The sequence below is a fragment of the Chrysochloris asiatica genome, unplaced genomic scaffold (assembly GCF_000296735.1).
Source record: "Chrysochloris asiatica unplaced genomic scaffold, ChrAsi1.0 scaffold00064, whole genome shotgun sequence".
Taxonomy (NCBI): domain Eukaryota; kingdom Metazoa; phylum Chordata; class Mammalia; order Afrosoricida; family Chrysochloridae; genus Chrysochloris; species Chrysochloris asiatica.
The window spans coordinates 9,957,249-9,984,872 of NW_006408582.1; the positions used below are offsets into that span (position 1 = coordinate 9,957,249).

At 43.2% G+C, this 27,624-nt stretch overlaps 1 protein-coding gene across 3 annotated transcripts in view; it reads left to right on the forward strand.

Annotated features, from left to right (window-relative positions):
• The first annotated feature begins 549 nt into the window (after positions 1-549).
• The window catches only part of EBF2 (early B-cell factor 2), a 244,708-nt gene continuing 217,633 nt past the window's right edge, over positions 550-27,624 (forward strand). For all 3 annotated transcript variants that reach the window (XM_006864374.1, XM_006864373.1, XM_006864375.1), the window contains exons 1-6: positions 550-955; positions 3,249-3,405; positions 4,359-4,422; positions 4,748-4,803; positions 5,279-5,352; positions 11,834-11,902. In XM_006864374.1, coding sequence (XP_006864436.1) covers positions 825-955; positions 3,249-3,405; positions 4,359-4,422; positions 4,748-4,803; positions 5,279-5,352; positions 11,834-11,902 — 551 coding nt within the window. In that variant the 5' untranslated portion in view covers positions 550-824. The remainder of the gene's footprint in view (positions 956-3,248; positions 3,406-4,358; positions 4,423-4,747; positions 4,804-5,278; positions 5,353-11,833; positions 11,903-27,624) is intronic.

Genomic DNA, 27,624 nt, shown 5'->3' on the forward strand with positions numbered 1-27,624 from the left:
TTCCTAGATCGCAGAGCTAAGCAGCCCAGCGTCGGCGAAGGGTTTGGGGGAACTCCCATCCCACGCACGCACAGTGGGTCCCAGGAAGGACACGATACCCGCAGTTTTCTGTCCCCTTTCACCTTCTGGACTCCCAGCAACGCCTAGCGTGGCGCGCGCCGCCGGAGGACGTCGGTCCAGCTTGCCCGGCGCCGGCCAATCCCGAGCGTCCATGCAAATGAGGCTCTTTATCGGTCCGCAGCTCCGCCTCCCGCGGCCTGGACCGTAGTAACCCATTCATGGGGCTCGCGCGCGGCTGCAGCCGGGCTCCGTGGCGCTCTCAGCCACCGCCTCCTTTCGACTCCGGGTCTTCCCCTTCCTTCTACAACTGATCCTGTTGAGGATTTTTTTTTCCTCCTCTAAATTTGAGCGGAGCGGAGGAACAGGGAGGGGGGGGGACCAGAAGGAGAAAGATTAGGCAGCCATCAATCTTCTTCTGTTTCTCCCAGAACAGGTGATGCTTCTAAATTGTGATCAGTTTCTGGATGCAACGTTGCGACTGGAAGGATGCGAGCGACCTAGGGCAGAGGGTCTGAGGCGGCAGATCTGAACTTGCGGAGGGTAAAATACCAACTTTAAGTACATCAGCTCGCCACCTCACGAGTGAAGCAGAGAATCGGTTATCTTTTTTTTTTTTTTAAACCAAGAGAGCCTCAAACTTCAGCACTTGATCCGTTTGCTTGGATTGCTTTGGAAGGGAGACGGTTTGGTGGCAGCGTTGGAAACAGGACTGTTTTGTTTTACTCTTATTTTTAAAGCGACAGTAGAGGATCAGAATTTTTTAAATGTTTGGGATTCAAGATACTTTAGGAAGAGGACCAACTCTAAAAGACAAAACGCTGGGCTCCGAGATGGATTCAGTCAGGTCCTGGGTCCGGAATGTCGGTGTGGTGGATGCCAATGTCGCAGCGCAGAGGTAAAGAGAGATCCTCACAATTGTGCTCCCAAAATCTCTCCCTTGTTCTCACTCCCACTCTCTTTCTGCACTCCCCTTATCCCTCATCTCTTTCTCTCTCTTTCTCTCGCTCTGTCCCCATCTGTCAACCTGGCCCCGCGCGCTGGGGCTCGCCCTCGGGCAAAGCAGATCTCTGCAGTCCAGGGAACACTGGCTAGGAGGCAACACTCGAGTTTCTGAACTGCTTGGGTCGTTTGTGTTTCTATCCCACTTCTTCCACACAGTAGAAAAATAACAAATAACAAACCTCCTAGGCCTCCCAGCCCACAGCTCTTAGTCCTCTGAGTCTGGCCGGACAGTCAGTCCAGCGATCATGAGGATCGCAGCTTGAAGCCGCGGCCGCGGGTGGAGAGCAGGCTTTCCGGAGACTGTTGGGTTTCACCATTGGGTTTGTGAGCCCCTCTCCTCTCACGTCTTGCTGGGTGACTCTGGAGGCCAAGAGCCACGCGACCAGATGACCACTGCGGCGAGGGGAGCTACAGAGGCGAGAGCGGCTGCCGAAACCTGGGGAGGGGACTCGAAAGGCTACTAGGGTCCGAGCTCAGCGATCCAACAGTGAGGTGAGGGAGAGAAGGGATTAAAGAGAAAAGAAGTAATAGTAGAAAGAATCTTACAAGAGAAGTGAGGAGAAAATTGGTCGCCAGGAAGTCTTAAGAACCGTCATCCTATAGTTTTGCCTGTCTTTGAAGTTGACTTCTTTCTAGAGAGTTGGCGTGCTGGAAGTGAAACACCTTTCCTCAGGGGTCACTTCACAAAGATATTTTGTGCCTTCCCCTACCGCTCCATTGGCCTCTGCGGTCCTACTCGGTCCTACTCGGTGAGAGGCAATCCGCTTTCCGCAAAGAGACCAGGAACTTCTTCCCACGACGCTCCTCTCCACGTCCTCTTTCCTGACAGTCCACTCCTAAGCCCTGACATCACAGGGAGAAATGACCCCTTTCCCAGACCGTACACTTCTCGAAGTGTCCCGGCTAGAGTCAACCAGCTGCCATTCTTTGAGGAGAGGAGGTGGGTGGAGGGCGTGGGGGCCGAGTCCAGTTTGCCCCGGGATCCCTCTGGCGGAGATCTACTGTGGTCGCCATGGCTTTCTATATTTAAAAGGCTGGGACTCTCTGGGCTGGAAGCAAATCGGCCCGGAGGCTCATTTTCTTAGCAGGACTTCTTAAAGACATCCCCTCCCGTCCCCTTCTTTCCCAGATTCAATAGTTGGCTAGATTGGAGCAGGCAGTCTTTGTGGAAATACCTAAATGTTACGCCCGGCAAAACAGTGAAAGTGCTAGGACTCACGGGCAAGCGGACTGGAGGTCACCGCGCTGCGGGGCAGCTCCTGCCAACAGCGCGCTTGCCTAGGCCCTCCGAATCTTTGATTAAATGTGATCTTGAGGTCAGTTTGGCACCAGCCACTGTGGGCCGGTGGAGAGGTGAGAGCATCCCTGGATAATCTCAAGGGCTCCTCCTGGGTTCCCCAACTTTGATTTCGCTGTCAGCTGGTTTGTCTGGGGGCAGCTAGGAGACGCGGCTAGAGCTGGAATCCCCACCGCCCTAGGCAAGGAGGCTATCTGCCTCTTAATAACATTTTGGCTTCTCCAAGCCTATCAGCTCCAGTGGTGGGGGCCCTTCAGAATCAGAACAGAATAACTTAGTTCTCAAAGGCCTACAATGAACTAAGCTGGTTGTCTGGGATTCCGCCCCGCCGCTGTCACTAGCGCTACTTTTCGGAAGATCGAGGGCTGGAGCGGATGAGGATTCCCCTTCTCTGGCTAAGCGAAATCTGGGCTTCTGAATTAGCTTTGGGACCTTTGTGGGCTGTGCTCCTTCTTCGAAGCAAAAGGGTCACTTGAAAAGCGATCGAAGCACTTATTCCTCTAACCTCCGGTACATCTCTGCTCAGAAGAGAGATGGGATAGGGATGACCCCGACATAACGGGGAACTGAAGCGCTCAAAACTCCCAGAACCACTCTAAGTCTCTGGCCATAGCCCTGGTCCTTGGGTTTCCAGTAAAGGTCAGACGGTGATCCCCTCGCTGGGACGCCGGAGGTTGGGTAACCGAGTGGAAACTTAAAGCGTCAGGAAGTCACCCGACTCCTCTTAGGTGTCCCAGTTTTATATCCGTTTTAAGAAAAGGCAAGGAACCCAGGACTTTGGACTCGTAACGTTGACTCTTGTACCTCTCGGGTTTTGCGCGCGCGTGGGTAACGTCGTGTCTCTCTCTCTTTCCCGGTGCCCGGTGTCCCCGTGTCTCTTCCTTTGCAGCGGGGTCGCCCTGTCCCGGGCTCATTTTGAGAAGCAGCCACCCTCCAACTTGAGGAAATCGAACTTCTTCCACTTCGTGCTGGCGCTCTACGACAGGCAGGGGCAGCCGGTGGAGATCGAGCGCACCGCTTTTGTGGACTTTGTGGAGAACGACAAAGTAAGCGGAGGGACCCCCTTTCCACGGCCTAATAACTCTCCTTGCAAAGCACTAAAGATTCCATCTGTCACTCGCGACACTTTTCTGCTCACATCATCAGGGATGATAAATCGAGGCTTCTCACCCTCAGCCTCTTAATCATCCCCCACCCCTTCCTCCTGCCTGCATCCGCGCACCCTGCGCTTAGGGGAGTGCTCTCTGCTCGGCTCCTCAAGCCTCCCGGTCATTAGTAGCGCCTAACAGCCGATCAAACGCCCTTGCAACTGAAGCATAGTTTATAAAAGTATCCCCAAGGCCGTCCGGCTTTTCTCTGAGTTATTATTATTTTGCACCTGCCAGCGCCGGCCGGCCAGTAGATTGAATCTTTACTAGGTGGAATCCCACACTCTCACTCCCGAAAGTAGCTGCTGCTCCGAACCCAGGCACTGGCTTGGAGACTAGATTGGATTTCCAAGCAAGCATCATTGACCTAAACCGAGGTGTGACCAAAGAAAAGTCCCCCTGTCCTCCCTGGGCCTCAGTCTCATCAGCTGTACAACGGAAAACTTTAGAAAAGAGCTTTCCAAGCAAGATCCCTTCGCTCGGACTCTTGCTGAACCCTGGGATTATCTTGCTGAGCTCTTGACCGAATACTACCCTTCCAAATGACAAATCCCATCGCTTTTCTGCCAAAAGATACCTTGGCCTTCATGAGTACAGACTAAAGCGGGAAGGTTTGAGTAAGACACTTTGGAACTCCGGGGTTGCACTTCTGAGGAGATTTTGAGAGAGAAGGGCAAACTTTCTGAGAGCTGTGGCCAAGAACCTTGGCAAATTTTCGAGGTCGGGCGGGCAGCGGCTCTTGTTCTTTGACCCCGGGGCGGTCTGTTGAGAGGTGGTGGTATGCAGTGTGGGGACAAGCTCATTTTGGGGGACTGGGAAGAGGGGGAACCGAAAGCTGCTTGTCTTTTCAGGAACAAGGCAATGAGAAGACCAACAATGGCACCCATTACAAGTTACAGCTTCTCTACAGCAATGGTGAGCGCCCTGGGCAGACGTACACCTGATACTGGGCTGCGGGGTCCACTGAGGGGCTTTTTAGTTTCTAGTAGGGCAGTTGACCTTGACACGGTTACTGGTGGGCGGTCTTCAGGGTAGACCCAGGGAGAGCAGGGATGCGGGAGATTTGGTCAAGGCTGGGGGCAGCGGGAGGAGGTGAGCCTTTGCCCCCCAGGATCGCTCAGCCCTGGTGCCAGCCATCTAGAGAAGTTGCCCGGTCCTCTGCCACTCGGAGGAGACAGGCTTGGGGTGCTCGGTAGTTACTCAATAGCTTTTGACTTATGAATGCCCCACTCTCTTGCAGGCGTCCGCACGGAGCAGGATCTCTACGTTAGACTCATCGACTCGGTCACTAAGCAGGTGAGCTAGCTGGCCACTGGGCTCCTCCTCTGGTGCGCCACCCGCCGCCCCTTCCCTCCTAGTTAGTTTCTGGCCTCCCCCACGCCCTCCACGATTTCCGGGGTTAGGTGCCACACGCCATTCCACGGCTACGGCATCGTGTCACTCAGGGGAAAAAAAAATCCGACTGGGGAGACTGGGGGTGATGGAAAGTGAGCGAAGGGATAGAGAGAGGAAGCGAACACTTGGAAATTAAGTCTCTCTCCCCTCTCCACCCCATCCCCAACATCTCCTTTGCTGAGAAACATTTTCTCACCTTGGACAAACTACTATTTCCGCTTGAATGAATCAGGTTAGATGCTGCGACCCAGAACTCAGAAAAAGGGAGCAGGAGGTGCCAGGGAAAACGGTTGTGTTTGCTCTAAAGTTCTCTTTTTGTCCCATCGCTCCCTTCCACATCTTCCCTGTCTCACCCCCCCTCCCCCCGCCCCTGCAGCCCATAGCTTATGAAGGACAGAATAAGAATCCGGAAATGTGCCGAGTTCTCCTTACGCACGAAGTGATGTGCAGGTAAGAACCGCTTATTTTTCCTGGGGCTTTGCTGGAAAACTCGACGGGAGAGCCAAGCCTGCCAGGCCGGCGAGCACTCTCAGGACTTACCTTTAGGACAGACAGTGAGCTGGGAGGGAGGCCTAGTGCTTGGACTTGCCTGGGGCCGAATTCCCTAGAACCCCCTCCTCTCTTCCAGGCAAGGTTCTTAGGCCGTTATGTCTCAGGTTTTCAACTCCCTCGGTATAGCAGAACTTTCCTGGGTCACCTGAAAAGTCCACACTGCTCCGGGGCTGGCGACAGCACTTAGGACTGTTGGATTCCCACTCGATCTGCCCGCTAGAGGTAGATTGCCTTGTGGGCCACTTGTGGAATTACCCATTCACTTCGAGTTAGAAGTACTGGAACGACTAGCAGTCTGGGCAGGGACCACCAGAGGGTCAGGATTCCCATTTCTGCATGTTTACTTCTCATTGAGACGTGTGTGTGTGTGTGTGTGTGTGTGTGTGTGTGTGTGTGTGTAACACGCAGGATATTACCTTCTTTCAGGGAAGTAGCACTCATGTTTTCCGAAAAGCTCCTTGGGAGTTTCTTAGGTCAGGCAGAACTGCCAGGTAAAAAAAAATAAGTAAGGTTCCCTAGCGGTGGGTGGGAGGGGCAGGGACTGGACCCTATCAGGGAAATCTGGGGTCTAGAGCAACAGCTGGATTCTAATGGAGAAGTTGTGTAAGGTGTAGTCCACTTTCATCCGTTTCTACACCCTTTCCTATCGTCTTTTCAGAGACACAATCCATTCCATCTTCAGCCCTGTAGATTGCTCCCTTTTTTCTGCTTGACTAGAAAAAATAAAAATTAGAACAAATTCACCCACACATTTATTCATTCTTTCAATAAATATATAGTGAGTGCATCATATGGGCCAGGTATTGGGCTGGATGTTAGTATCCCACAGAGAATGAGAGAGGATATAAAAAGGAGACTCTTGGAAGACTGTGGTTATTTTACTACAAAAATTTGAATGTCTATACCATACACATTTTTCTTCCTTTAAAACCTCTTACTGAAGGGAAAAACCTCAATTCTTCCTCACTCCACTATTGCTTTAGTGGATGTCTTCCAACTCCAGATTTGCTAGTTTGGGGTAATTACAGGCAATCTGATTTAGTACAGACTGTTTTATGGGGAGCTCCCGGCAGCCCTCAGCCCCTCCCCAACCTAGTCAGAAAGAAACCATAACAATCAGACATGTTTGTTTTGGTTTTGACCAAGTATTAGAAAAAGAAACTTGCCAAATGCAAAGTTCAACTCTGCCAGTGGCCTCAGCTGAGGGCAGTTGAGGCTTCCTTGCTTGTGAGGCTTTGGAGTTATCCCGGGGACACTGGGTAGTACCCTTTGATAGATTAGTACAGAAAAAAAAATACAATTTCAAGTTGCACTTCTATGTAATTCCTAGATTAAATAAACAGAATGCTTTATTTGCTTGGCTAATCAAAAAGCAGTTTTTCTCCTTTCAACACTTTTCAATGTCTTTGTTTGGAGTGATTGCCTTCTTCAAAGAAAAGAATACAAAAGAAAACACAACAAGACAAAACAAAACCGGGTCCATTGTCTAACAAATTATACCTATCACTTTAAATAATACTTGCACACCCCATCCAGCTGTAGTTAAAGCTGACATTTTAATTTTTAAGCCCAATCAAATCCTCCTCATTTTATGCTACTTAAGTAGCAGCATCAATTTTTAAACCCTCTAGTTTAGTCTGCATTAGTAACACAATATAAAAATTTAATGTACTGTAACTTCTCTGCATTTGAGACCGGGGAAAGCGTTCTGTTATTTCCTTCCCAAACTAGAATTTAAAGCAAATATTAATTATGAGTAAATAAATGATCCATTGGAAGGGCGCTGTGTTTGCATTGTATGTGTGGTTGTGGGAGATGAGGTAGAATGGTGGCAAATATTGGATGCAACTAAAAGAGAAGTTCTTATTCAATCTGTCAGTTAGAACTGGTTGATTCTACAGGAAAGGGAGGCAAGAAAGTTCCTTCTCCCACATTTCCCCAGTCAGTTAGACAGTCAGTGATTGAGGGATGATTCAAATGCCCACTTCCCCAGCAGTCATTTCACATCCTTAGCCTCATTTGCATGGTGTTCTTTGGCATACCTGGGCACTTCCCCCAATGGTTTTATGTTCTGTAATCTTTCCGTGGAAGGCTCATAAATTGGTGTTTAGCTTCCAGGGGGGAACAAAGCAAGGGGATAAAATAAATCTCTTTAGGAATAACTTTCTCTCCCTTCCCCAATTGTCTCTGCTTCTCTCTTCCCTGCTTTAGTTCACTTTGCCAATTATTAGCAAGGAGAGATCGAGTTGTTATGTGTCTGCCAGCCACCTCTGCGCCCTCAATGCTCAGAGGGTTAAAAGATATTATAATTTGAACAGAAGTCGTCTCAAGGCCTACAGCTGGCTAATAACAGAGTTGTATTGAGCGCGAGCAAACCCCACAGCTGTGACTTTTCGCCACAAGGCGCAGGCTAGACAGGGCCTAATCAGATGGGCCAGCCGGGCAGTGGGGCCAGTGTCTTTATCGGCCAGATGGTGTGAATTTAGACACTTTTGTTATGCAATCGCAGGGAGGAGTTGCAGAGAAGAAAACAAAACAAAAGCCACCATGCTGTGCGCTTATTTGAGTTTGAAATTAGAGACAGATTTTTGAAAGTTGAGGGTTGAATTTTAAAAACCATTTTGAAGGGGAAAGGGACACATTCGTTTGTCTTGAACAGGAGTTTGGCTGACTGGACACTGTGTGTCTATGGCTGACACTTTTTTATTCCTTTCCTCCTATAATCAACTATCATTCTTCATCCCTCCTTTTTTTTTTTTTTTTCTTCACCCTTTCCAAAAGGTGCAGGTAAGATTCAGGATTGTAATACAATTTCTCATAGCCGCCCCCCACCCCACTACTAGTTTTATTCTCATTCCTTCTCCAAAGACTCTGTGTGGAGAACACAAGAGGCCTGTAAGCCCAGTGTTGTTGTGTGCTGTCAATTTGGTTCCGACTCATAGTGACCCTGTTTAGACTTTCCATGAGCGGCTGGTAGGTTTGAACTATCGACCTTGCAGTTAGCAGTCCAGTGCTTGGTGTAATAAATCAAACAAACCAAGACAAACAGAGGAACAACTTTCATTTTCATTCTTTAGGAAAAAAGAGCACTTCTGAGCCCCTCCATGGTAGTTAGCAACACAACCTTAACCTATTGCTAAGTTAGGTTTCTTCTTCGTCTCTCTCTGTTTTCTTTTTCTATTTTACCGTCATTTTCCGTTTTTAAAGCACTAGTAAGGAACTTCAGATTTAGAGACTTTCTTGTTAGAAAATACTTGTAACCCTAGAGTCCTTTAACTAGACTAGCTGGATCTGAAGTTGGTCCTAATGCTTTGTCTATATAGCAAAGGGGAGAGTTGAGTTGGTAACATGACTTAGCCTCAACTGCCCACATACCTGATCCCAGAGCAATTGTTCAGAGAGTGTGAGTTGAGGAGTACCTTCAATTCTTCATTTCCCTTTGCTTGTGATAATGTTTATGGCATGAAGACTGAACGCCATTTAAGAAGCCTAATAAAGACCAACTAGGACACACTGATGAACCTTTTCATTTAAGAAAGAAAAAAAAAAAGAATTCGCTTCGATTAACTTTGAGACCCAGAGAAATCTTAAGAAGCGTACAAAGAGAGGCAGGTAACAACCAAGACCTCTTGTTTTGGTACCTTTGCTTTTAAAATCAAGTGATTCTTTTTTTTTTTTTTTTACTTCTGTTCTATGCTGAATATTAACATTAGAGATTATATTTAAAGATGTTACTCTTGGAAAATGGAAGCTTGGGGCCTAAAGTTTCTCTGCAGTTTTTCTTTCAATATCATTTCCTTCCCTGAGTTGATCCCCCACATTGTATCACACTGGCTTCAGGCTTACATTTGTATCTGTTTTTCTTCTCCTCCAGAGGAAATCCCCAAGGAAAGGAGCTGAATTCAGCTGAGCAATTTTGCAAACTTACTCGGCCTACTCAGAATCCAGAATCGTTCCTACCCAAACTAAACAGATTGGCACATTCTGACAGTGTGTACTTCTGTCATTAAATTGTGCTGGGCATCATACACATATTCGAGGTTAGGCTGACATACTAGTAAAGTCCAAAGAGAGTAACTGGAAGGTCTTTAGATAACTAGCATGTTAGGATCTTTTGAAATTGCGTTGCTAATAAAAGAGTTTTTGTCTGAGCAGCAGAGGTATGGCATTGACATAAGTAATACTCTAGAAATAAAAGACGTGGGGGAATGGAACTGGATGGGGGTAGGGAGTTGGGAAGAGAGACAAGGGCTTTTCGAGGTGGGAGAGCAGCTGGCCAGCATTTTTATTGGTGTTAATCTTGGGATGGATTGAAATTTTAAAAGTTAAGACCTAATATAATTTCAAAGGCAAAATATTATTTCAGAAAATCCCAGTGGCAACTCTGGTATTTAAGAAAATTGAAACATTTTTTCTTTTACTTCCTACTAATTTGATTAAGTTTCTTAACACCTTATTGCACCCATTTGTTGAACATTTCTAGCATCTCTGAAGTATATATTTTACTTTCTGAGAATGTTAGAGTTATTTATTGAATAGGCTACACACTCCACTGTGTGAGAGAGAAGGGCTTTAAAATATCTAAAGTACTTATTTTATTAAAAAAAAAAAGATTCTATGGAATATCAGAGAAGGCAAATGGACTGTAGAAAGTCACATAACAAATCTACCACTGGCTTATAATAACCCTGGCAGCTTCTTGCTGTCATGGGGATTCTTTTTCATACCCTGCCATCACATCATGGGGCAAATAGGGAATCTCAGCTTCGTGGACTTCTTAAACCTAAAAGATTCTAGAGCTTATCTAGTCCAACACTTTAAATTTTTTACATGTTGTTGTTAAGTTCTGTGGCGTTTGTTCCCACTCATAGTGACCATGTACAGGGTTTTTGAGGCTGTAAATCTTTATGGGAGCAGAAAGCCTCATCTTTCTCCCATGGAACGGCTGGTAGTTTTGAATTGCCAACCTTTAGGTTAGCAGCCCGATTCGTAACCACTATGCTACCAGATTTGACTAAATTTAGATTTGACTAAATTCATGCAGCTGGTTAGTGACAGAGTTGGGCTGGCCTTCAAAACCCTGATTTCCAGCTCAGCAATCTTTCTATTGCACTGTCAGTCTTTAACTAGAGAGATATAGTTTGGGCACTGTAGGATAAAACGCTCGACTGCGAGGTCATTTGAACCACAAAGTTGGCGGTTCAAAGTCACCAGCCTTGGAAACCCTATACAAAGTCGTAATGAGTCAGAACCGACTCGAAGGCACTTAACAACAACATTTGTTAGCCATAGTCTCCAACTGATATGGGCAATGATATTTTTCTTAGAAGCCATTTCAAAGTTGTATTCTTAATCAACTACATTTGATGGTAAACTTGAAATGAACAGAGAAAATACTAGAAATCTGTGGTTCTGACACATAGCGAACAGAGGCGATTTGGAGGCCATTCCCTAATGTTTCCCTCTCACTAAGATTCCTTTGCCCTTTTCACAGTTGTCTAGGTATTTTACAGAGACACCTCTGGAGTGTTTTGCTGTCTGCTCAGGTCCTTCTGAGTATTTCTTTCCTGTTGTAATTGCTCAAGGGTTTCTTCTGTTTCTCTCTCTTTTGCTTCCACTTGATTCCACAGACATTTATCCTGCTTCTACCAAGTACCCAGTATGTGGATAGATGTTCTTTCGGGAGATGGGGTTTTCAAGATGTTCCCTTACTGAGACCCATTTTAGTTGCAGACTTGTTGAAAATGATTTGCAAAATCATCCTGCAGCTCCCTGCTTCCTTTTCTTCCAGTTTCAAAATGTACATCTTAGTTCTGGTCTTCCTCCTTCATCTTCTGGAAATAATCGGAATGAATAAATGAATAAATGTTTACAAAGTATGCTGAGTTCTATGGAGAAATAAGCCTTACTATATAAGGCTTATAATAACCCTGGCAGCTTCTTGCGTTCCAGTTTTTACATTGTCCTTTACTCTCTTTTTTCAAATATTTATTGAGACACAAAGACCTAAACTACGTGGTCATACAAATCATTGAACATTGAGCTGCAAGTTAACTTTTATAGCTCTTACAGTTCAACTGTCTATGGTTCATATTATAAATATGGCTCTTGGGAAAGTTGTGATGTGCTAAGAATCACCCAGCTTGTAAATTACAGAAAATTTCATTAGTGCATATTTTTATTCCACGTTCAGTGTTGTTTTTTTTTTTAATTTATTTTAAAAATGTTACTATAGGCAGAAATTCTCATTTCAAGCAGTGTACAGCTGGGAAACTACCTAGGATATATTCGTTTTTGTGTGTTCTTACATTGCATATTCATTGTATTTTCTTGATTCAATAACTTTACTGTATTCTTTTGATTCCTTTCCAATCTACAGTCGATGTTGTGAAAAGAAAAGTTGCGGTAACCGAAATGAGACTCCTTCAGACCCTGTCATCATCGACAGGTAGGGCAAAACTGTGATTTTTCTCATTGCTGATTTGTTTTCCTCATGAATCTCAACCCTGAGTATGAATCACTTGCTGTCTTGTTGTAAAGCTGATTTCATGTTATCCCAAGGCATAAGGTTGACCTTTCTTGGAAGACATCAGAACCTTCCATTTTGAGTCTATGCTTTGAAATCTGTGCTGGGATCCTTTTCCAAGTGCATTAATTTCGGCTTAGTGAGGAGTCTTTGTAGGAGTCTTTGTGAAAGATGGTCAAGGGTGCCTGCCATCTTCTTATCTAGAGAGTTATGGGCTCCATCGGTTTCTTACATGGGGTCAGATGTTCCAAGTTACACAGCAACTCCTTAACCATCTCAATGCTTGCTGCTGGGCTTGAAGAGTGTCAATTTCTATTATGGTTTAGGGAATTCTGTCAATCTCACTATTGCATTAAGTGAGATTCCTATCTGCCACGAAGGATTGCATTCTGGATTCTATGTTACATTCAGAATGGGAAAGCTTCTTTGGGACAAGATGCTATCATTCATTGAAATGTGATTTAGGCATTCTCAGCTGTCTGTTTTTGTGATTGGAAACAGAACTTACAAACCAACTAAGAAATACCAAATTAACTTCCAGCAATCATGTAATTTTTTTAAAACCCCATATTCCCACCCCTAATTTTTTCTCTTTCGTTAAAAACAGAGTAATTCCCTATTGCTTCTTTCTTTGGGTTTTTGTGTTTCTAGCCAGGTCCTGAAATGGATTGGAGAGACCACAGTCTCCAAAGTTGTTATTCCAATATTCCAATGAATTCTCAGTTGGGAGAATGGAACCTCTGGCATTCTTCCCAGAAAACTGGCCTTGTTTCTTCATGGAAAGTATAGTATAGCCATAGGAATGAGGAGGCTGGAATTCTGATCTTGTCCTAGCTACTGACCTTGGACAAAGCACTCAGCATCTCTGATCTTCACTGGTATAATGGTGTGTTGGAGGGTACGGCCTGCTGATGTAGGTTTCCTGAGGCTATTAAATATCAGTGACAGAGACTTGTAATAATCTCTGAGAAGCTTGGAGGAGGCTGATAGTCAAATACAAAGTGTTTGCTGGGTGTGTTAAGATTTCAGTGACATTTTAGGAGGAGCAGACTAGCTGTTCCGCGGGAGAAAGATGAGGCTTTCTGCTCCTGTAAAGATTTACAGCCTCGGAAACCCTGTGCTGGGTCGCTATGAGTCGGAACCGACTCCACGGCACATAACAACAACAACAACATTCAATTTTTAGGGAACTATTTTGAGTTCTTAAGTTTTTCTGAAATTGATAGAGTTACAAGAACTTTTTGGAGTTAGCCATTTTCCCTATATTACAACTGATTTAAAAAAGCTGAACACTGAAATGGTGACAAAATGTACCCACAGTTACACAGCTACTGAAACTGAACGCAACGGGCACTGGAATGATGTTACCTTGACTTCGCTCATGGCCCTAGTCTCACTTCCCCTGTATCAGTTGGACCAGTATCCCTGGTCTCCTTCTAAGGATGACTTTGGAAGCATCTGGGGCAGGGGTTTGAAGCAGAAGAGGGCAATCTAGAGGCAGTTCTAGGTTTCTAGTTCTTTCTAGTGCTTACCCTAGTTGGTAGACTGAGCTCACTGATCTTCATTTTATCTTTTTTTCACTAACTTTAGCTACCCTTTCAAGAAGGCACTCTAACCTCAAGAATGCAACATCTTTCCTTGTAATAAACACGTCATAAACCAGCTTTTTATGTTTGCAAACCTGTAAACGCTAACCTGCACCTTACATCTCAAAAGCACACATCTTAATGACTCAGCATTGAACAGCAGTTCTTAACTTTAAAAAACAACATAGAATCTGCATCCCTGGATAATGCTGAGCACGGGTATGTTTTTTTCCTATGTAATACACCCATGAAAAATAAAGCATAATCTTTGCATCTTTGGAGAGAAGATTGTCATACTATATGCCTCACAATTTGTGATGTTGCTGTTCCAACTCATAGTGACCCTGTAAAAGGTTTCCAAGGAGTGGCTGATGGGTTTGAACATTCTGCCTTGTGGTTAGCGGTCCAGTGCTTACCCTATAGCATCACACTTGGACTCCATAGTTTTTGCAAGAATGTTTTAAATTCTTCGGAGAAGGTGGGAATTGTATCTTGGCTGCATATTAAGGTGTTTTATATAACTGACATTTATTTTTTTACTAGCCTACGTACAATAAAACAGCCCAGAGATGTCTTTGCATCACTTGAAATATGTGTTACTTCCGAAACATTGTACGTCTATACATGGAAACATACATACCAAAGGGTGCTTGTAAATTGACCAGTATCAGGTTTTAAGAGAACCTGTTTTATTATAAACAGATGCATTTGTTTAGTTTGCCTGTTGTAGAGCTTTGTGTGACGATACAGTTCTCTTATCAAAACCATGCTCCTGAATGTCATTTGGGCTTACCTTGGCATTTTTACCTTCATTCGAAAAAGCAAAGTGGGATCTGAGGTGCGATGGCTGGTTTGTGTCATCTAGGGGTTTAGTTGAAGTATGCATCTAGTCCCTGGGTTCAAAGTCCGCCAACTTGGAGGTGACAAGTCCTGCTTTGAACACCAAATGGGTATAAAGCAGTGTATTTTGGATTTCCTCTGAGTAAATATACAACTCTCTTCTTTGCCCTTGTTCCTATAATGCCAGCTAATTATCTCTCCTCCCTATTCTCACCCAATCTAACCAGATGCAGTTAATTTACAGTCTTTCTTTGAGTTTTCTCACACAACAGGCATGTTCTACTCTGGCTCAACGGAAGCTTGTTTATTCTCTCAGAATTGTGCATATTTGGGGGAGGAACGTGGAGGAGGCTTGAGGGTAGTTCTCAAACTTTTCATCACCAAGGATCCCCCACCACCTGTTTTTTTGTTTGTTTCATTAATAAACCCAGCGTTTTGCAAGATTTTGCCTGCCAAACTGCAGTTAACAAGCAATAATTCACTTGTAATTTCATTTTTATTAATTAGACATAAGTAACAGAATGGGAAATAAAATTTTCATCCCAGAAACACTTTTAGTGCCATCCATGACTAATCCAAAGGAGATCTGGTAGTGAAGTGGTTATGAATTGGGCTGTGAACTGCAAGGTTAGCAATTTGAAACTACCAGCTGTTCCGCAGGAGAAAGACAAGGCCTTCTGCTCTGGTAGTGTAGTGATTACGAATCGGGCTGTGAACCTTAAGGTCAGCGGTTTGAAACTACCAGCCGCTCCGCGGGAGAAAGATGAGGCTTTCTACTCCCATAAAGATTTACACTCTCGGAAACCCTGTACAGGGTCGCTATGGGTCGGAACCGACTCAACGGCACTTAACAACAACAAAGATTTACAGCCTCGGAAACCCTGTACAGGGTCGCTATGAGTTGGAACCGACTCCACGGTACTTAACAACAACAACATGGCTAATCCAAGTATTTGAGCAGTATGAGGCAACCAGTGTTACTGCACTGACTTGATAGATTTCCAGCTAAAAAATAAGTTAGCCTATGTGACCACATCCTGCATCCAGGACTCCTGGTACAACACTGTAGGATCAGCACTGGGCTGCTAACCACAAGGTCGGCAGTTCAAACCCACCATCTGCTCCTTGAAACCCTATAAGGTTTGCTATGATTCAGAATCAACTCAACAGCACTTAATGACAACAACAATAGGCTTCTTGAGTTACTTTGTTGTTGTTATTATGGGCTGTGGAGTCGGTTCTGACTCATAGCGACCTTGTACAGGGTTTCCGAGGCTGTAAATCTTTATGGGAGCAGAAAGCCTCATCTTTCTCCCGCAGAACAGCTCTTAGTTTCGAACTGCTGACCCTAAGGTTCGCAGCCCGATTCGTAACCACTGTGCTACCAGAGCTCCTTAGAATAGCTTATACTAACTACCTTTTCACTTCAGTGAAAACCTATGGGTTCTACAATTGGGCATCCTTTATTTGTAATGCAATTCTTTTAGACTTAGGCCCCAGTTTGAACTTTCCCCCACCCGCTAAATTGCTCACTGCCTTGATCTCTCTAGAAACACTTTTTTTTTTAAAAAGATTTTCAGTTTTCTTTCTTTTTTTAATGTTTTTTTATTGTGAATTGAGTGAAAGTTTACAGGGTAGATAGATCATCAGGTTAACATTCAACAAATCATACATCTGGTTTAATTACAATGATTATAATCCCCTCTCAGTTGTCTTTTTAGCATGCTTTTGTGAATTATTGGGCAACCACATCCATTTCCACAAAGCCAGGTCTCCACACAGTCTACTAGGACTTGTTGCTAAATGGATCCCCAGCAAAGCTTTGTATCTGAATAAATATGTGTATGTCTGTGTATCCGGAGTGGTGTTGTTGGTAAGTGCCATCAAGTCAATTCCGACTCATAGCAACCCTGTGTAGGGTTTCTGAGGAGCTTGAACTGCCACCCCTGAGGTTCAAACTGACCTTACAGTCCAGCTCATTAACCCACAGTGCCACACCAGGACTCCTGTTATCAGGAGTAGGGTTTATTAAATTTTAGCATAAAAACCCAAAGTGAAAAAAACAAACAAAAAACACTCCCAAACAAAACAAAAACAAAATTATTTTTAAGGTGGTCTTCGGCTTATAAACATCTGTGTGGTAAACGAAGAGCCTCAAGCCAATTTACATTTTGTGGTTTCCAATTCAACCTTGTTTATCATGGGCTGTGCTCTCTTTAAACTATCTAGAAACTTCTTCTGAATATCTGCTTTAGTCTCTGGGGCTCAGAATAATCTGGTGGTCTGTGGATGATTATTTTAGGGGCCATTTCACTGACTTGGGAGATGGAAAAATAATCCTTTGGTTACTATCCTTGCAGCTCCATAAAAAGTCAAATGCTTTAAGAGGGAATGACTACCTTTTGAATCTTTCTTGGTAGGCACTCTTGCCTGTGCTCATACTGCTGGGTTATTTTCTACTAGAATGGCATGCCCAGCCTCAGTTTTGCATGCTAAGTGTCACACAGTCTTTATCTTTGGATGTTGGTTTCACATACAGGAGTGTCTGAGCTCTGTTCCCAGAAGGACCATTGTAAGTGGAAGGTTCTTGGGGTTTGTTTATTTTCTTTTCTCAGAAGTCAAACTAACAACTGCAAGGCCCTCATTCAAAACCTTTGCTAAAAAATATCTGGTGGTAAGTTGCATATGAGGAGTTTTCCTATAATTATTCCCTACCCCCCCCCCTTTTTTTTTTTTAAATAAAATTTTCTCCTGCCTCCTTCTTGGTCACATCTTGCTGGCTGCTTTCTCTTCTGGTAAAGGTTCCTTTTGTACTTCCTGTACCATCTGACTTGGCCCTTTCCTGCCTCTCTCTGCTTCTGGTTTCCTGGACTATCCATGCTAGTCCTTTACCAAGTTAATCACTGAACTCTAGTGAAATTTTGTTTGTGGGATGCAAAATTATAGAAGATAATTATGGGGAGTAAAGCACTTGCTCACCTGCCATGCAAGTTAGACAGTGTCTCATTCATCTTGAATACTGGAGGTTTTTTCTTTCTTTCTTTCTATATTTATCAAACTGTTTCTATTTTAATCCGTTTTTGTTCTGTGGTGTAGAGTCCTTTAATGCCACGGTTCCTTTCAGCGTTGAAGTAGCTCTTTGGGTAGTAATTGGAATTGAGCTCATGGTGGGGGTTTCTAGCCGTAAAGCACAGTAGGCTCCTGTGAGCCCAGGCTCTTCAGAAAGACTTTCAGGTTCCCTCCTGAAATGGGCAAGCCAGATAGATCAGTAGTGACACCCCCTTGAAAAAAAGACTTCTGACTCTTACAGGGATGGATAAAGCTAATAATAAGCATTTATCTAACATTTGTTTGACACTTATTGTGTGTTGGGCATTGTGCTAAGCAATTTATGTTAATTAAATAATTTTCTTAATTAATCGTCAATGGTTGATGAAAGTCTCAATTTTACGCAACATCTCAAATTAGTCTAAAGAAGTTCGGTAACTTGGTTACAGAGCCAATTTCAGGGGTGAAACTTGAGTTTTGACAAAAGGTGGAAGTTACAGGGAGAATGATTTGGTGTAATAGAAAGAAAATTTGTCCAGAATTTAGAACTGTTGAAGAATGGAAATGACTTATGTAGTGTCAGTGAAATTCCTTGAGCATGGTCTGGAAGAACCCCTGGTAGGAACATTAAAGAAAGAAGTTGTTCTCTGGGAAGTGGTGGGCGTTGTTGGCCTCTGAATTATCAAATAATTGTGAGATTGTACAACTCACATTCATCCTAGTGACTGGATTCATGGAAACTTGGCCCCCAATGTGACTGAGAAACAGCATGGAGCAACAGAAAAGGTCCTGGATTAAGTTTCAGGAGACCTGATTTCAGTCTCAGACAGTTCACTAGCTAGCTACCTCGTGCTACAGGGGCCTCAGTTTCCTTATCTATAAAATGAAGTGTTCTAGGTTAATGGTGGCCTTCTAGTACCTCCTAGCTCTAATTTCTCTGGTCCTAACTGAGGGCTCATGTGGCGCTATAGGATACGGACTAGATTGCAAAGTCAGTTTGAACTGCAAGGTCTGTGGTTTGAGCTCACCAGTTGCTTCTTGGAAACCCTACACAGGGCTGCTGTGAGTCTATGAGTCAGAACCGACATGACAACACTTAACAACAACAACAATTGAGTTAAGAGTGCTGAGCATACTAATTCATCATCCTTGATCATCAATAATTCACAGGAGCTATCAATAGACACTTTCCTGCCCAGACTCCCTATCTTTAGTTGTTGTTGTTAAGTGCTATTGAGTTGGTTCTGACCCATAGTGACCCTGCACCAGGTTTCCAAGGAGCAATTGGTGCGCTTGAACCACTGACATTGAGATTCAAGCCAACCTTGCAGTTAGTTCAGCGCATTAGCCCATAGCGCCATACCAGGACTCCCCATCTTGAGTTGTTGTTATGTGCCATGGAGTCGGTTCCAACCCATAGCGACCCTGTATAGGGTTTTCGAGGAGCAGTTGGTGAGTTTGAACTGCAGACCTTGCAGTTCAAACGGCTTTGCAGTCTGGCGCATTAACCCACAGAGTCACACCAGGATTCCCCCATCTTGAGTAGATAGGAGCATATCTTTGTGAAGAGGCTACAAAAGCCTGGCCTGGGGCAACTTTTAACTTTCAGTGAGAATTCTATTCCCTCAGGGAAATTTCTCATTTTCTCACTAAAACACAGAGAATATCTACCCAATGTGTATGCATCATTCTTTCACTATCTTCCTTTGTTTTCTACCAAGGCCTTTGCTAGTTTCCTGGTCATTTCAGGGAGATTTCAAATTCGATCTCTTTTTCAAGGTTAAATTCAGATTTACCTCCTCAAAGATACCAGTGCTTGCAGCCAATGTCTTTTCTCTTGCCATTTATCACATCTGCTCACTCTTGTTAGGATAGACTTGAGTGTTGTTATCTGTTTCATGCTTGCCTTACATTCCCAGCTATATTATAACTATTGAATGTTAGATACCGTGGACTCCTGGTGTGGAGTTGTGGGTAAATGTGCTGGACTGCAAAGTTGGTTTGAACCGCAAGGTTGTTTGAATTTTGTTTAAATTATGTTGTTTAAATTTTGATTGTAATATTGCATATTACTATGATGACCTCTTTCATTGATTTGCAGTATTGCATATGTTAATGTATATAAGATGCCCACACAGTGCATGACACAGAGATTAAGAAAAATAACTCTTATTATTCTGTATCTTGCAAAGTGACCTAGACATTATACTATGTTGTTGTTGTTGTTAAGTGCCGTCGAGTCGGTTCCGAGCCATAGCGACCCTGTACAGTGTTTCCGAGGGTGTAAATCTTTACGGGAGTAGAAAGCCTCATCTTTCTCCCGAGGAGCGGCTGATAGTTTCAAACCACTGACCTTAAGGTTCGCAGTCCGATTTGTAACCACTATGCTACCAGAGCTCCTTAGACATTATACTATAGAGTTCAGTAAACATTAGTTGACAGATTCATTTGTGACGGCCAAGAATAGCCATTTAAAGAGAACTGAATGACTAAGCTTTTTGCTAGTTCATACAGAACCTTTCCTGTAACTACCTGTATTTGACAACTGCTTAGCAATCTTTCCCCCAGTAGCAGATTTGTACAAAACAATGCCAAGAAGAGATAAGTAAGATTGTAAACCAAATCGACTACTTATTCTTCAGTCATTCAGTAAAAATATTTCTCAAGGGCCCATTGTGTCATGGGTTTCACAAGGTGCTCTTGAGGTAATGAGCTTAAATAGACACCACATTTTAAAAAGAGTTTAGAGGTTATAACGAAAAACATAGGATTTTCAAAAATAACTATGATGCAATGCAGAATGCAACAGGTTTCATGAAAAAGGTAGACAAAAAAAGTCTGGGAGACCTGAAAATGGGGAGAAAATTTCCATCTTGTCAGTGGTGGTGATAAGTAAAAGATGGTAATAACGGCATGTGCAGTTGGTATCTAAGAAGGCTGCCAGAGGCAGGGATTGTATAGATAGGAAAAGTCCAATAGAAAGGAATGTGATATTACAAGTCTACAGGGAAGGATTTCCTAAATATGTGTGGAGTTGGACAGGCACATGGATGTGTACTAAAGGCAAAAGGAGAAGCAATTATAAAGATAACTTGAATACAAATTTTGGAGGACTTTATTTTTGTTGTTGTTGTTTAGTGCCGTGAAGTTGGTTCTGATTCATAGTGACCCTGTATAGAGTTTCCAAGGAGCAGCTGGTAATGTCCATACAAAAGTATTTTGTTGGCAAGGGGAAGATATCAAAGGATTGTGAGCAGTTCAGTTTCACGGTAGGGTTGGTATTTTTGGAGAGAGAACTTTGAGAATCCATTGGAAATGGAGAATGGAAGTAAGGAAATCTATTAGGAAGATGTTACAATCGTTCACAAATGCTTTTCTCTTTGTATCTCTTGTGGGAATTTATCAGTTTTTCCTGCCAAGAGTTGGGTATTATTTCTATCACACTATACCGCCAGGAATTAGAAAGATTGGCACAGAGCATCACATTTGTATGCCTTTCTTTAAAAATATCATGAACATTGCCTCTTCCACCACCACCAGCATTTGGAATCAGCATTTTTCTGCCAAATACACAGATAAGAGTCACTGGAGGTGGAAGGTTCACTTTCTCACCTCTCCACACCTCATTTCCCCTCCCCCAATAGATCCACCACTCCAAAGCTTTTGCTGATGTTGTCACTTGTCCCTATGAGTACGTGTCCTTTGTTCACTCAGAAGCTCAGATCCTTTGCAAAGAGCTGCTGATGTACCATCTGGCAAACTGTGAATTTTTAGTAGCCTGGATGTTTGTGAGAAAGCAGAAACTCGGGGGCCAGAATCCAAACAATTTATAAGTAATTCTTTAGAAAAGAGGAAGAAAGACCAAAATCAGCTCACTATTGCATTTCAAGTCCTTGTCTAGGTCCCCTGGAGCAATTGCCAAGGAAGACCAGAGGACCAGCTAGATGTGTAGAGTTATTCAGAATAGGTAATGGTATGCTTCCAGCTTCTTCATTGTAAAATTGTGTGTTGTGATTAAACAGAAGATTTTCCAGGATGTTGGTGAGTTATGAAGAGTTAGAATAATAATACTCTGGAATTGTATTGACCTGGAAATCAGAAGTAACTGTTTGCTTACAGAGAAGGTATCTCTTTCCAAATGCAACCAAAGCTGGTTTTGAAGGAAGAAACAAAGAACCTGGAGGTTGGGAAAGGTTATGGCATGGCTACTTGTTCATCCAAAGAGAATATTTGAGAACTCCAGATGTTTTCTTCCTTACTCTATTTGAGTAAACTGGACTATAAAGTAGTTCTTTTGTGTCTATTTCCGATTGGGAAACGAGACCCCCAAATCCCACTTTGATGCTTTTTGAGTTGTGGTGTTGGAGGAGAATATTGAAAGTACCATGGGCTGCTAAAAGAATCAACAGCTCTGTGTTGGAAGAAGTGCAGTCAGAGTGCTCCTTGGAGGCCAGGATGGCCAAGCTTCATCTCTCATACTTTGGACATATTGTCAGGAGGGACCAGTCGCTGGAGAAGGATATCATGTTTGGTAAGGTGGAGGGTCAGAGAAAAAGAGGAAAACCCCCAGCGAGATGGATTGGCCAAGTGGCAGCATCAATGGGCTCAAGCGTGGCAACGATAATGAGGTTGGCCCAGGATCGGGCAGTGTTTCGTTCTACTGTGCATAATGTCGCTATGAGTTGGTACCGACTCAATGGCACCTAACAACACCAACAACAACATCCCATGGATATGACGGAAAAAATTATTGAAAGATGATTTGAAGATTTAGAGTTCTGCCCACTACAATCTGATGAGGTTTGTGGATTGAGATAGTGTAAGAATTTTCATTTGTTGTTCCGTCTTTCTTTCACTTTGAGCTAGTAGTGCAATTGGGGAGGGACATGCAATCAGAAAGGAAAGAAGCAGAGTGACAGAAGTCTGTTAGCCAGCCCAGACCCAAGTCTACAAGGAGGAGGCAGCATTTCATCAGTCTGGACCGGGTAATTAATTCAATGATTATCCTCTGGCAAGTTTTTGTGCTAAACTCAAAGTTTTCAGTGAAAGCAAACCTTTCCCAGCCTCCACAAGACCACCAAGGATCCAGAACTAGTGAGAAATGCTGCATCTGCTCCCAAGCTACAGGAGTTTTTGACAAAGAGGTAAGGAGAAATTCCTAATCTCACTGATATAATGGCAGGAATTGAGAATTTGCAGGGATGGAACCAATGGATTAAGACCAGCCTCCTGGGGTTGACACTTGTCTTTTCTAGGGTCCACAGAGGGTCAGGATTTGTAAAAGAGAAAACTCACAAAATGAAGGTGAGTTCAAGGCAGGGGGCTCGGTACCTCTGAAAGCTGCTGCTCACACCAAAACCCTCCCGTAAAGCCCAAGGAGGGTCACTTTGGAGCCAAGTAGTGAGCTTTTACAAAGCGCAACTGCACAGAACATTTTCTTGATTATTTAAACCTATGCATATGACTTGCTTTAGCTGCATACTGGGGTTGTCACCCTATGTTTCAGACCAGAAAACTCAATTACAGAGCAACTATTTCAGGGCTGTAGTAGGTCACAGAATTGGAATTAGAGATCAGGCTGTGTCTCCCAGGAGGACAAAGCTGAGGTGTTAGGTAAGGAGAGAGACATGAGAGATGATGGAATTCATGTAGAATTTGTTGTTACTGGACTGTAAATCTTCTAATCAAAATGATGGTTTCACGAATTCACATGTTCCAAGGGCTGTGCTGTAGGTTGAACTGTTAACATTTTAGTTTGTGGCACTGTAGGATAAGCACTTGAACCTCAAGGTTGTTTGAACCGCAGAGTCCATTCTGACTCATAGCAACCCTGTATAGGGTTTCTGAGGAATAGCTGGTAGGTTTGAACTGCTAACCTTGTGGTTTAAACTGACCTTACAGTCCAGTGCTTATCCTACAGCGCCACACCTGAACTTCACACAGGACATGTTATTGGTGTTAGGTGCCACTGAGTCGGCACTGACTCATAGTGACCTTATACACAACGGAACAAAACACTGTCCAGTCCTGGGCCAACCTCACTACTGTTGCCATGCTTGAGTCCATTGATGCTGCCACTTGGTCAATCCATCTCGTTGGGGGTCTTCCTCTTTTCTCTGACCCTTCACCTTACCAAACATGATATCCTTATCCAGCGACTGATCACTCCTAACAATATTTCCAAAGTATGAGAGATGAAGCTTTGCCATCCTAGCTTCCAAGGAGCACTCTGGCTGCACTCCTTCCAAAACGGATGTTTGTTCTTTTGGCAGCTCATGGCACTTTCAATATTCTCCTCCAACACCATAACTCAAAAGCATCAATTCTTCTGCGGTATTCCTTATTTACTGTCTAGCTTTCACATGCATATGAAGTTATTGAAAATACCATGGCTTGGGTCAGGTGCAACTCAAGCAGACATCTTTGCTCTTCAACACTTTAAAAAGGTCTTGTGCAACAGATTTGCCTAATGCAATACATTGTTTGATTTCTTGACTGCTGCTTCTGTGAGTGTTGATAGTTGGTCCAAGAAGAATAAAGTCCATGATAACTTCAATCTTTTCTCCACTTATAAGAATGTTGTTTATTGGTCCAGTGGTGAGGATTTTTGTTTTCTTGACATTGAGATATAATCCATACCGAAGGCTGTGTTCTTTAATATTCATCAGTAAATGTTTTAAGTCCTCTTCACTTTCAGCCAGCAAGAGTGTATCATCTGCGTATCACAGATTGTTAATGAGTCTTCCTCCAATCCTGATGCCACATTTTTCTTCATAGAACCCAGTTTCTCAGATTATTTGCTTACATACAGGTTGTGAATAAGTATGGTGAAAGAATACAATCCTGTCGCACACCTTTCTTAATTTTAAAACATTCCGTGTTCCCATGTTCTGTTCGAACAACTAACTGCCTCTTCGTCCAGGTACAGATTTCTCATGAGCACTATTAAGTGTTCAGGAATACTCATACTTCACAATGTTGTCCATAGCTTGTCATGATCCACACAATCAGAAGCCTTTGCATAGTCAATAAGACACAGGTAAACATCTTTCTGATATTCTCTGCTTTCAGCCAAGATCCATCGGACATCAGCAATGATATCCATCGTTCCACCACCTCTTCTGAATCTGGCTTGAACCTCTGGATGTTGTCTGTCAATGTATGCTTGTAGCTGTTTCTGTGTTACCTTTAGTAAAACTTTACTCACATGGGATATCAAAGAGATTGTCCGATGATTTCCACATTCCGTTGGGTCACCTCTCTTTGGAATGGGCACAAATACAGATCTCTTCCAATCAGTCAGCCAGATAGTTGTCTTCCAAATTTCTTGGCAGAGATAAGTGAGTACCTCCTGTGCTGCCTCATTTTCTTGAAATATTTCAATTTTTATTCCATCAATTGTTGGTGCCTTGTTCTTTGCCAATTGCTTCAATGCACCTTGGACTTCCTCCTTCAATATAATTGACTTTTGATCATATGCTACCTCTTGAAACGGTTGAACATTAACCATTTCCTTTTGGTACAGTGACTCTGTGTATTCCTTCCATCTTCTCTTGATGCTTTAGCATCATTCAATAATTTTCCCAGAGAATCTTGCAATAACAAAAGTCGAGGCTTGAGTTTTTTTCTTCAGTTCCCCCAGCTTGAGAAATGCTGAGCGTGTTCTTCCCTTTTGGTTTTCTGATTCCAGATCTTTGCATATTTTGTTCTAATGTTTGCCTTTATCTTCTCGAGCTGATCTTTGAAATTTTCTGTTCAGCTCTTGGGTCTCCTCATATCTTCCATTTGCTTTAGCATCTCTGTGCTGGAGAGCAAGTTTCAGTGTCTCTTCTGACATCCATTTTGACCTTTTCCTTCTTTCTTGTCTTCTTCATGACTTTTTGCTTTCTTCCTGTATGATGTTCTTGATGTCATCCCACAACTCTTCTGGTCTTCGGTCTTTAGTGTTTAATGTATCAAATCTGTTCTTCAGTTAGTATTTGAAGTAAATATTATTCTTGTAGTATGATAGTAGCTTTAGTACAAGCAGTGGAGTCATAACTAGGTTTGAACAGGCCTCTGTTACTCATCCGGTCACTTACTCCTCCTCCTTTTATTCATTTCTTCCAGCTTGCTCCTTAAATCTAGATTTGCCAGATTCACTCAATTACTCATTCACTCATTTGTACAGTCATTTCCTCCCTCCCTTTGAATCTCGACTTGTTAGAATTAGCAAATAAAAATATAGGACACACAGTTAAATTTGGATGTCAGATAAACAACTAACTTTTTTTTTTTTTTTGTTGTTGTTAGTATAAGTGTGTCCCAGTTCAATTTGAGTTTCAGAGAAACAATGAATGATTTTTTCAGTGTCAGTATGCCCTAGACAATATTTGGGATATATTTATACTAAAGCTTTATTTGTTATTTATCTGGAATTCAAATTTTCTGTCTTTCACATTGATCCTGTATCATATCCAGCAACCCTACTGAAATCCCAGTTTCTTATCTGAAGAAATGGAAAGTAATGGCTTCCTCATAGCACTGGGATGGGAGGAGAGGTGATGCATGCCAAAGTGTCCTAGGCCATGAATGACCCCAGAGATATCAGCATTGTACCTTTTCTTGAATGTTTTTCTGGATTTACGTGGGGCTTATGCTCTTTGCTTCTTGATCTGTATGGAAGTTGATTCACATTTAGGCAAGTGATTCAAGAGGCTGCTGATAGGTGAGCAGACGGATTATTGAGTGCTCTCAGCATTTGCCCCCCCACTCTTTGTCAGTTTCTCCTCCCCCTCAATCCCCCTTATCAATGCTCTGTCTCTTCTCTCCTCTTTTTTTGTCACCTCTTAGTTCCTTGGTCTCATGCTCTGTCTAGACCCTGCTTTATGGACTTGTCACCTACTCTGGATTGCTTTTGGTTAGTGTCCCCTGTCCATCTCCTGCTCACTTTCATTCTGACTTCCCTAAAAGCCTTTGTTCAGCATGCCCCAACTCTCCTTCTTCAGCTCTTAAGACATGTGGGAATGTTTAGGCGCGAGTGATAAATTGCATGGAGTTAAAGGTAAAGGAGAAGCTCCATTCTCCTTTACCTTAGTGGCTGATGTTTGAATAAGAGCCAGGCATTACTTCTAGTTCACTCTCATAGCCTCCACTTGAAGCATGCTTGAATAAATGTAGAGTGGTTAATATATTTTATTATCCAGATGTTGAGTCACAAGATTGAGAAAAAAAAAATCACCGTTTAGAAAGATATATCTGGATAATTTCTTGTATCTTAAGGGAAATCTAACTTAAAAATTGTAATGTCGTCTACACCTGGCATAATGTTATGAGTTAACACACTGGACTGCAAGGTCGTTTTGAACTGCAAGGTCGAGGTTCAAGCTCACCAGCCACTCCTGGGAAACCCTATACAGGGTCGCTGTGGGCTGGAACTGACTCGATGTCACTTAACAACAACACCAACACCAACACCAAAAAGGGAATGGCAGATTTAATGTAATTTAAAATAGCAGATTTACTTCCCTCATTTCCCTTTCCTCAGTACTTCTCTTTTTCCTTTGGTCACCTCCCCTCTTATTTCCCGAATCTCTTTTCAATGTTTTGCATTTTGAGTTGCTTGTCTAACCTTGATTCCAACCAGGCAATCGGGAACATTTCCATACGCAGCAACTTGCACCCTAATACTTAACTCCTAAACCCTCCCATCTTTTCATTCCCTGATGAAGAATGAGCGCTGGTTTCACCGTAGGTGTTCCATTTATAACTCTGGATTGGTGGTTTTCACTTTGAGGGGAGTCCATTGAGCTTGTAAATTGTATTGGATCAGTGAGCCCATAATGAGACCTCGAAGCCCAAACAGTGGAAGTCTGCTGGGATTTTATTGTTCATAAAGCTTCTTCCCTGGGGAAGGATAGAGTCATTAGGTGTGCACTGTGTTTAATATTTGGTCATGACAGGAAGCAATAATTTTCCGTTTTTATGGTGGCTTCTGAGTTTTTTAAAGCAATTGCCTAATTCCCATCCCCGGGACTGGAAGTAAATTAACTAGACAGTGAAGAAAGCCCCTTGATGGTTTTGGGTGGAGCACCTCCAGTTTAACATCTTTTTTCAACCTGTGTTTGCTCTCTGCTACCAGGATGGCTGGCTCCTTCCTATACTTGTTGTTGTTGTTAGGTGCCATCGAGT